Source organism: Zerene cesonia, chromosome 9 (assembly GCF_012273895.1).
Source record: "Zerene cesonia ecotype Mississippi chromosome 9, Zerene_cesonia_1.1, whole genome shotgun sequence".
Classification (NCBI taxonomy): domain Eukaryota; kingdom Metazoa; phylum Arthropoda; class Insecta; order Lepidoptera; family Pieridae; genus Zerene; species Zerene cesonia.
In genome coordinates, this window is record NC_052110.1 from 256,716 (window position 1) to 268,403 (window position 11,688).

Below are 11,688 nucleotides of genomic sequence, written 5' to 3' on the forward strand. Positions count from 1 at the left end.
TGGCGGCATTTAAAACCTCTCCCTACGTTATTGGAGCTGGAAATAAGTACATCGTGAAATCAACTATCTATTAATTCATTTTAATATCTTTTGTATTGTAAATAACTTTGGTATTTATTTTAAGGCTCATATTTAAGTCTTTGCTGTATGATTTGGAAACATTATTAACATATAGATATAATATATTCTATTCCATTTCATAAGTATAGTTATTATTTATTAAATTTACAATCTTTTCATTGATACAATTTTAACTTAATAAGTAAAGTTATTGGAATCGAAACTCGTAATTAAATACTTAAATGTGGAAATGATGTTTATAAAACAAATAATTTCCTTCAAGTTTTATTATACCGTGCAATAATTTTAAACTACATTTGACACAAGATCCGAGCAACAACGGGCAAGCAGATGCGATTTAATTCCCTGGGTGTTTTATTTCTACACATCGAGTGGCTGTCAATTAATAAAATATTTGTCACATAAATTATCCAACGACATCCTTCCGGTGTTCGGTGCGCGTCATAAAACTATTCAGTTGGCCGTATTATTGGACACAATAGTGGAGCCGGGGGGAGCGGGCGCACCGCAAAAACTGCACCCGACTTAATTATAAAGAGACAAGAAGCGCCATTAAATAGCGATTCGTTAAATCTACGCTCTCGTGTTAACACTGGCGCACTCTGTCCCTGTCGGCCTGTGAGTGGGACGAGCGAGACGGCTGTAGCCGCGAAGCTTCCCCGCCGAATGGGCGGCGACTCGGATATAAGGTTTAGATTGACTGGGCGTTCTCTATTCACCTTTTTTTGTTTGCTCCGCGCGACGGTGAGCTTTTCATTTGGTGTCGGACTCCGCGCGGCGGAGTGCACGCTCGGTGACGTTACATGTACTGATTCGGATTTGGAATCAATGGACATTGCGTTTGAATTTCGAATGTGCCAGCCGGTGTCGTAACGGTGGTGGTGCCGACGTCTCGAATGAAATGTTTTGAGTTTGGAACTCGGAAGTGAACTGTTAAAATGTCCGAGTTGCGTGGTTCGCCGCCGATGTCTAGGGCTGCTTTGGAAAGCGGTTTCGGCGCTCCGTTGGCCGCGCTGAGTTCTTTGGCTGAGGCGGCCCCTCCGGCTCCGAACCCTCACGGGATAGATCACATTTTATCTCGGCCGACTGTCGGGTCGAACGTTGGAGCTGGTCTGCTGGCGCCGAGGCTGTCGCTGGCGGCGGCGGCGGCGGGCATGGCGCACTACCTCCAACACAAGCCGCTGTACTGGCCCGGCTTCCAGGGCCTCGTCTCCAACCCCATGGCCTGGAGAGAGAGGCTTCAAACAAGTAAGTATTTACTATAATTTAATTAATGTAGAGCGTATGAAAAAGACTTCAACGTACACGCAGAACGTGCGTATCGGTATGAGTAATTGTTTAAAAAATTACATTGAAATTATGGCTATTTATTACATCTTAAATAGGAATAGAATAAAATGAATACATTCAATTGTGATTTTTAAGGACCAAGACCAAATTATATTTAATTGCCTTTTTATATTATTTGTAAGATAGTATAATGTTACTGATTCAATTTATAGCCTATTATAGACTCATAAAACATATGTATTAATTAAATATATCCATTAATGCTATTCATCGTCGAAATTAAATTTAATCGCATTGCTTTACAATGGAATTAGGTTAGTTCGGTCAAAAAATACTTGATACTTACATAAAAATATCGTAGAGTTTCTCACCGAACAGTGAATTTCTTACCTTTATGATTATTTCTCTCGTTACCTATATATCTACACAACTTTCTGTAAACAATTAACATAATATAAATAAACTAATTACATAATTAAATAATTAAAACATAAGATAGGGGTTACATTTGTCTTTTTTAATAAGAATGTTTTCAAAACAATAAAAAAGTATAAAGTGGTACGTTAAGATATCTCCGACGGCGCGTGATTTTTAGGAAAATTTATATGATTTCCGACGGGGCTATAACTTATACTTTTATAATATTTATGTAAATCAAATTAGATTTATGTGCGTATTTGAAACTTATAAAATACTTTTCAATGAATTATTTAAAAGTAAATATTACTCGTCAACGTTTTATGCCATTTTTTATACCCTAAGATCATAAGGATTCTCACAATATGAATTAATATACACGTGTAATGTAGATAGCATCATATAATGTCATGTTTGTTTTAATGCTATTTGAATTCTATTTGATTGTTTTTGAATTAAATTTATTAAACAATGAAATATATATTAAATACAGAAAAAAGAAAATACGTTGGTTTTACATGAATTTTAATAAAATACAAAATAAATTCCGAAAATAAAAAAAATAATGTCATTTCTATAGATACAAAACATAGTGACTGTATTATCTATTAAAAATATTGATTCCTCTTATGTCCGGAAATGTTCTGATAAAGAAAATGAACGAGAATAAAACACTATATATATTATAGAGGTGGTTTGACTGGCTTAAAATTGCTAAAATATTGGTTTCGATATAAATAGAGTAAGCTATAATAAATGTAATAATATTGAACGCGTAAGTATAATACAATAAAGCTACTCATTTTATTTTTTAGTTACCTTTTTATTATTTTGCCCTTTGAGAATTTCTGTTTATTTTTTAATAAAATTAAAAAAATTAGATATGACTATATTATTTTGCATCGTGCAGTTTATTATTTTATAATAACACATAATTAACCAAACTTACAATTGTTTTTATAAGGACAATTTTAACTTTTTAATCCAACAACTTTTGGTTAAGGTGTTCAAAATTTCATATGTAGATAATAAAATATATCACGGTTTAAGACTGCTATATAAATAAAATTTTAGAAACAATTTGATTGAGTTCTTAGGTTTAAATATTTAGGCTTAGTTTAAAAAAGTATTAGTTTTTTTTTTATAAAAATCTAATGTTGAAGCAACGAGTTTTAATAAATTTGAATAATTTAAAATTAGATTACTGAATAGTTTTATGTTAAAAGTTTTTAATGTACTAATAATCCATAATTTGACTATTTTTTCTATAGTTATCGTTTACCAAACCCATAGAATAATATAGTATTACCACAGATAATATAATACTACCCAAATTGATATTGATATACAATACGATTCACCTGAGAACAGTAATGTCAATGCACTGCGTCACTTTCGGTCAAATGTCATTAAAAAATATGGTTTAAAAAGACTAATCAGTAATAAGATACATTAATTACGTTATTCTATTGTCACCGAACACTGATAGGTATACGAATTACAAAGTTTGCATACAAGAAGTCTTTTCAAAGAGGGTTAAAATCAAGCCTAAAAAGATCACATACACACAAACATACAGAGGAATCTGATAAATATCTATTTGCGTAGCATATTCCGCCATCTTTGATTTCATATTCAACTAAGCATATCAGTATATATATACTTCACTCAAACATAATCGCGCATATATATTAATATCGGAAAGCACAATAAATATACTAATATCCGAAAAAATATAATCAAATGATGCGTTAATATAATTTAATTAATATTGTTTCGTTATCAGTGGACGATAGCGCCTGTAATATGTGTAAGCTGATAATCTATACCTGGTGATAAGCAGCGCTAATTACTAGTGATGTGCTAGAAGATGTGCTAGGGATGTACCTGAATCGGTAAGGATATCGATACTTATCGATTGAATAAATGAAATTAGATAGTTACATCCAAGTAACAAAGTAATACATTTAGTTTCAAGCATCATTTATTTTCTTATCAGCTGATAAATTGTTTTTTTAATAACTTATGACAATTAGAACTATCAACTAGGCAGTCTAGGCGATATTAGATTATTTAATATTCATTTAAATATAGTCTGACTCTGATATCGCATATAATTTAATATACCCACGGAAATTAGATGTTTCACCACGGTATCATACAATAGTTTTATATATATGTCCTAATAATGTTTTCAGTATACTATTGCCTTATCAGAGTTAATTTTTATAGTGCCCGATGCTATTTGTAGATAACTACCTGTTTAACCTGTACAAAAATGATGGACCTCACAACTTAAATGATATAGCCAAACAATAACGAATAATATTTTAAAATAGCCATTGCTAAAACTGTTTAGCTATGTCACAGACAAGATAATTACTAGGTATTTATTTATTCATTTTTTATTTATTAATAAATAATTTCCAACAAATAATGCAGTTAAAATTTTTGTAAAGCTTGCTTTAGATACATAAATTACTACATTATAACTCAAGTTAAAAAAGTCAAGTGTGATAGAAAAATTAAAGCATTATAAATACACAAGTGTGGTGTGTTACATTAATTAAATTATTGAAATAAAATTATATATTTAAAAATAAAAATTAATTACCGGCTACAGACTTCAGAATTAAAGATTTAACTAATAGTTGTCGCTTTGATTGATTGTTTATCGGTTGACTAAAAATGTGTATGTCTTCCGAGATACTTGTGATCCTAGTATCTATACCTAGTATTATGTTATCTGTGGCTATGTTAAGGAGATGACAGGATGGAAAGAAGCATTGTTTCTCTATATACTCTATAAAAAACTTGTCTTCATTATATGAAAGGTAACCTTGTTCTTATAGAAAATTAATCAGTGATACACATGTGAATTGAATTGACGGGGACACATTTCACATTATCTTTGCGCCATTTAAATTAGAAATACGTATAATGAGTTCAGAATAAAGACTTTAGAAATAAGTTTTTCTTATGGTACCAATAGCACATTACAAGTATAACATAATTCTTCAAGAATTGAACTGTAATACTTACATTCTTACTAAAATTGTAAATGCGAAAGTGTATTTGTTTGTGTGTCATTCGTCGAACGGAGAACGCATTTATGAAATAATTTTTCTGTCTAGTGACAGCTTGGTAGCACGTGCCATAGACTACATCACGGGATAACAATCCCATTCGAATTTCTTAAATTATAATTTCTTGAATATTAAACCAATAATATAGCATACACATACCCACACGGGCAGATACGCATGCTTATAAAAAAGAGTAATATTTTAGATATTAAGTGCATTTAAAAAATAGGTATTGTGTTATTTCTTCTAACATATTGAATAATTTTTTAAGTGTGGACAATCATACATTCGTTTGGTCTTACTATTTCGCTAAATGAGCGTCGTCACGTGTATAAACTAGTGTTATATAATTATCAGTGGTGTTATCAGCGTGTCAGGCAGCCCGCAGCCGGTATCAGCTCTGAGAGATCAAGTTATAATACAGTATTAGCTGGGATTAGCACGATATTGCCTGATAATCTAATAGTTGGTAGATATGTATGAATTTCATTAAATTGACCACTTAAGATAAGGTGACTTTAATATTGTTTTTATGTGTATAGAGATACATTAAAGATGCTACGAGGGAAGCGATTGTTACTATATATATATTCTATTGACTGAATCGAATTTCCTATCAATATAATTAATACATATAATATTGTAAGGAAATATAAATTATAATGAATATTTATATCTAAATTTCCAAACAAGTATTTAATTAAAGAACTTGCATATTTTTTATTAGAAATTCCTTTAACACGGCTGATTAAATAGATATGTTTTTAAACAACAACCCGTGACTTCCACCGCGTGGCTGAAGACAATGAAGATGAATCGTATAACGCAATGTTATTGGTCTCAATGTCGTTAATTTCATTAATTAATAGTCATTTTTAAAAAGATTGCATTTTATAAAATAAGCATTAGCAGGAATGTGGGATAAACACATACATGAATAGTTAATGTCGTCTTAAATGATTAACGGATGCAAAGTTCCTTAATATTAGTTAACTTTCAAAGAAATGCGTTTGATTGTGAGAATGTTACTCGTAGACAAAATTTGTTTTATGCTCACTCTTACGTTTTAGTGTGATGGTAATCTATACTAATATTATATAGCTGAAGAGTTTGTTTGTTTGTTTGAACGCACTAAACTCAGAAACTACTGGTCCGATTTGAAATATTCTTACAGTGTTAGATACCCTTTATTGACTAAGTCTATGGGCTATATATGTACCACGGGCGAAGCCGGGGCGGACCGCTAGTATATGCATATGGCGTAGAGCCTTCCTCGCTAATTGGGCTATCTTAAGAATATTTTAAATGAACCAGTTGTTCCTGAGATATAGCGACAATAACTCTTCACCTATATATAAGTATAGGTTGAAATTTACTATTCAAACACATCTAAAACCTTCGTGTAAACCTCTTACGATGCGACAAAATAGATATAAAAATGAATCGCACAAAATAAAATTGGGAACTGGGCGAATAGTCTGCTTGTACTGAAATAATTGTAATGTAACCGGTTTGATCCGCAATTAACCGGCTCGCGGGATGGCGCGGGCTTTGTTTATTAAAATCGCAATACCTTCGGACCGTGCGGTGCGGCCGCGGGATCATACGAGATGTGTTTTCATTATAACATAAGTATAGGCTAGGTTTTATGATATATTTGTTAAATGTCTTACGTAGATATACTAATAATGGATATAACTATTATTGTGCTATCTAAAACTAATGTAAAATATATTGCTATGTAACCTTATTATTTGCCCTTTTTAACATACTAGTTTCTTTTATAATCCGTCGTAGTTTATTAAAGAGTACAAACAGACGTTATACGAACAGTTCTGGAACACTGTTAGGTTGCCTAGCAACCAAATATCATTTACAATTTGACCGATTAATGATAATTTAATAAAAAAACATCACAACGCCTCCATCGATTCACAAGTCCGTATTATTAATTACTGGAGGTCTGTGGTCACGCTGGCCGCTCCAATGAACTGGGACACATTTTTTAAATTGCCCCCCGGCCCCCGTCCAGCCAACCCCCGGCCCCACCCCATAGCATATGTCGACGGAATTAAAATTGGACTCGGTGCAAAATGAATGTTTGTTGACTCGTATATGAGGCAGTGCTGGGAATGTGGAATTCATTATTATAGGTGTTTCATATAGATAGTTTTTGTAAACAATGAGTCAAGATGTGAAGTTATCAATAAGTACTGTGTAATATTAGGGAGGAAAAAACGTAACGATCTCTACTTATACTAAGCTATGAAAAAATGGAGAAATGAACATAGCGTAGTTGTTTTAAACTAATCCAAAAATGGCTTTTTAGTTTCATCTAAAAAAAGCTTCATGTTAAAATTATGCGTTTAGAGAAAAGTGAGATGTCCCTCTTTCTCTCATCTACCTGTGGAACAATTATTTCAAACTAATAATTAGTTTTAAAGACAATTTATTTATTTAAACATAATGTTTTTGTGATTCTCTTAACTTTAATTTAATTTTATTATATCTGTGATTCTAACGCATACTCAATAAAACGGACACAGCTCACTCATATAATATCTATGATATATCAACTAAAAAGTTTAACAAAATCAACTCAATTACTAGACGTTCATTAAACGTCCAAACAATTAAAGCCGGCCGACATAAAATACAAACAATCTCAGCAATGAAATTAAATTAAGAAATAACAGAATCCCCGGCTCGACCGCACTTCCCCATTTCCCCGTTTCCCCGTTTCCCGCCGCGTGTTTTTCCCCGTTTCCCCGTGTCCTTAATGAGGTGACGGTGTTCGTTGCGTCATAAAACGTTTTCATGGGCTCTCTAGTATTATATTCTGAAATGAGTCGCTGTATGTTTGTTATTTTGTTGAGCAAAAGCTAGTGATCTGATTTCGTAGGGATTCCTTGTGTTTTTGTTTAAATTGTATGATCATACTCACTAAATTACTAATTTTAAATTAACTGTATGGGATATATATTGATGTGGACTTATTATCCTACCCAACTCATTTAAATATTTCTTACTAGACGGTCGTTCCGGCTCCGCCCGGATTTCAAGGTTCCTGTTTTCCCCAAAGCGAGCATTTAATCGGGATAAAACGTATCCTAAATTAAATCAAAATTCGTTCAGTAATTTCAGCGTGATTGACGGACAAACATCCAAACAAACAAACTTTCACATTAGTTTCACAACTTTCATATTAGAGTATTTTAAATAATGTTATGTATTTTTAGAAAAACTTAAATTTCGTTTTGCCGCATGTAGACGAGAGAGTGTTTTTAAACAAAGGGGTCTATGACTTTTTATCTGGCATAACAATCTTTCAGAAGCATCTAAAAACTCTGTCTCGTACGGGGGGGAGCTGGAGGCCCGTATCCTTCTCTATAACTTCCCAGTTCTTTCCTTTATTCCAATCCTTTATCCTTTCTTTATCCCATAGCTTTGAAAGTTGGTAATCCATTTGCAAAAGTGTAAAGTCTTCATGCCTTGCGCCTCTTCAAATGTTCATGGGCGTGGTAACACTTACCATCACACCACCGCCTTTGCAATGATATGAAAAAAATATCCTTTATCATCATTAAATAGAAACACATTCCCCAAACCAAATGATTGCATCGCGCAATGCAATATTGCACACCATTATCAAACTCGTACGCAAATACTCCGCAGCGCTACAAGCGCTATAGTGTTGAACAAACACAATATTGTCCGTAGATGTTCCGTTATCAGCTGACAGGTGTAGCGCTTGTCGCGACAGGCGGCGGCGTCATTACAGCCATGAATATCGAGCGATATGAGACTACAGCTACATTATATGTTCCTGGATAGTTATGATGCATAACGACTGCAGAAATAATGAAATAGGAGATTTTGTAGGCTCCTTTTTAAACTCACTACATCTAATGATAATGTTGAACTCAAGATGTACGTAACTGATTTTTAGAAATTAAAAACTTTTTAACGGATTTTAAACGAAATTTATTCATTATATTATTAACCCGACGTTTCGAACACTTTACAGCGAGCGTGGTCACGGGGAGACTAACTGAGTTTGTTAACTCTCACGAATGAAAAGACGATCAATGGAATATCTATTAATACACGTTGAAATATAGCAAGTGAACTACACTAGCTTTTTTACTACAAATGCAGAGCTGGTACGAGTGGTTCTATTATACCTTATATAAATATCAGAATTATTATAAAACAAAGTTTTCCATCGCGTCTGTCTGTCATTTCGAACGCAAAAAATACTGCGCTGCTTTATATTCTGTTTTCACGAATGGATATCGTAGTTCATGAAAAAGGTTTTAGTATATGATTTCTTTAAAGATAAAAAAAAAATGTCTTGTCAATTTGAAAAGTTATTTTAATTCAAAATGTAGATGTTAAATAAGACAAAGAATACATAACGACATTTAAAATGTATTTACATTATGTTACATATTTACATTATTTAAAATGTATTTATATTATACACTCTTCATTATTAAAACTAATATTAATAATTTGGATGCAAAAGATTATTTATGTAGGAACTGTTTAGTAATATTCGGTTATTTATATTTAATAGAAACCATCTACCCTCACTTAAGGACAGTTTCAAGGAATATAAACCTTTTCTAGGAAAAGGTCACCGACCTTCCAGGAGAACTCCCCTGACTACTACTACAGATTCTAAAATGGGACAAATGACGATTTATTATATTTGATTTTACCGAGCAAATAAACCAACATAAAGAGAACTACGTTGTTGAGAACGTCGGTTAAATAGTAAAGAAATCCTAATGATGTCCACTTAACTATCGCCTTGCAAACCGTTCGGAATCGCGCGCCAAATTTATGAAAGGAATTTATAACCACATCCATCCCTGTCTAACTTCAAACTATCTCATACACAAGTGAGACAGCAGATCGTCCATACCAACTATGTTTCGTTCTTGTCACAGAGATCCAAGTTTGTGGAATTATATGGACAGAAGCCAAGCGCTGTTAGATTGTCGTTATGAGCAATAACAGAACTATTCACTGTCTATGCTTGTTATTCTGTAAGTTTTATAATAAACTATTGTATACATGATACTGTACAAGTCTTTGAATTATTCTTTATTAGTTACGACGGTATTCCTTATGATGAAGGGCTTGATAAGAAATCCGTTCATGAATGTCTTGATAGGCTTGCTGATGTTATAACGATGAAATAAAGAATTTATTTAAAGCTGAGGTGCATTATCTTTTACTATAAAATTAGATACTTTCTTATGTATACAAGTTGATAATTACCAATTATTTAAACCTTCTTTAATTTGAGTAACTTCCTAACCTAAGACCATAACTAAGATGTACTTTCTCCGTAAATTCTTATCTCTCACTGACCAAACGAGTGCAACCGCAGTTCTTTCTTCATTTTCAACAGACTTAAAAAAGATAAAAAACAGTTTATCAAATCGACTGTTTTTTTTTTTGCTACGTTATCATTTTCATGATTGTCAACAACACCTATACAACTTATTACAAAATAAATTAAGCACACATACAAAAGTAAAAAGGCAAAACAAAAGTAGCTAATATTGAATAAACAGTCACAAGCAGTTACACAAAAAGGTTCCCAATATATCCCCCACAAAGAGGGGGGATAAGGGGCAGTTTTTGTGCGCCGCGTTGCACGTAACCTGACCCTCCATGCATTATGCAACCATGTCTGGCGAGCATCAGGACTTGTGACGACATATTGTGTACTGAAATGCAAGTATTGCGTGTTAAAACAGCTTCTTAAAAACGGGTTCTTATAAAACATATCATTTATTTCAGTGAACAGCAAATTATAAATGCAGTGATAATATATTGATCCTTTAGATTTTGCAAAGCTAGTTATCGACTTTGTAACGTCCTACGAGTTATCTAATATGGAAAGTTGGAGGCGTTAAAAAATTACGTTTATAGACTTGAATATTTTCATTTCTCTCTGATCACTATTGTTAAAAAAACAGTAATTTTACTTGCAAAGTTCAGATGATTTTTAAATACATTTTATTACAATATAGGATTGCTCTGAGTTCCATCTCTACTATAAAAAACGCGAAACATGCAAAAACAATAAAATAACACACTCACACTTCATTCCGCCCCAAAACATCGTCGCAATAAACATTTAAAGCCTATCCTTATCTTGAACGGTAGCAGCCTATAACAATTATAACCCGACACAATTACGGAGGCTAAATCTGTGAACCGCACCCTTAGGGAGGGGGGGCCTCCCCTAACGAGGAGAAAACTACGGTACGTTAACGCGTGGGGCGATGTGGTTACTTATGTACAAGCGTGTGTCGATATGTGTATCATTGTGTCTTGTTAGGTACATTTATAAAGTATTTCAGTTGATTCGATGTATATTATAAACATTTTTTATGAATTCTAGATATTTTATGTGACGTAGTGTCAAATATAAATAACATTGCGTTATGTAATAGCAATCGTATAATATACTTTACGCTAAAAATAGTGTTTTATTGAATTAACATGATCTCGTGATATAATTATAGCTAACTGATATGTGGTAGACCAACTTTCAGTAGCTAGTTATGTTGTGTCGATGTCGTGAATATAAATTATGTTTCATAATGTAATATAAAACTGTTTTCATTAACAAAAACTTCATATTTCTATATTCATTAACTCTATGTATATCCCCCTACACAGCATGTACCGACATAATTTGCGCCGCTATAAATTCAAATATTATAAATTCGTGTAACTTCCAAGTTTACAGTGGTTCACTGAAGGAACCGCAAAACTCGAACCCTTTAAG

General features: G+C 32.8%; 1 protein-coding gene across 1 annotated transcript in view; it reads left to right on the forward strand.

Annotated features, from left to right (window-relative positions):
- Window positions 1-1,019: 1,019 nt before the first annotated feature.
- The window catches only part of LOC119829129 (homeobox protein Nkx-6.2), a 39,413-nt gene continuing 28,744 nt past the window's right edge, over window positions 1,020-11,688 (forward strand). Inside the window, exons 1-2 of the mRNA XM_038351529.1 lie at window positions 1,020-1,329; window positions 3,323-3,364. Of these exons, the coding sequence (XP_038207457.1) occupies window positions 1,020-1,329; window positions 3,323-3,364 (352 nt within the window). The remainder of the gene's footprint in view (window positions 1,330-3,322; window positions 3,365-11,688) is intronic.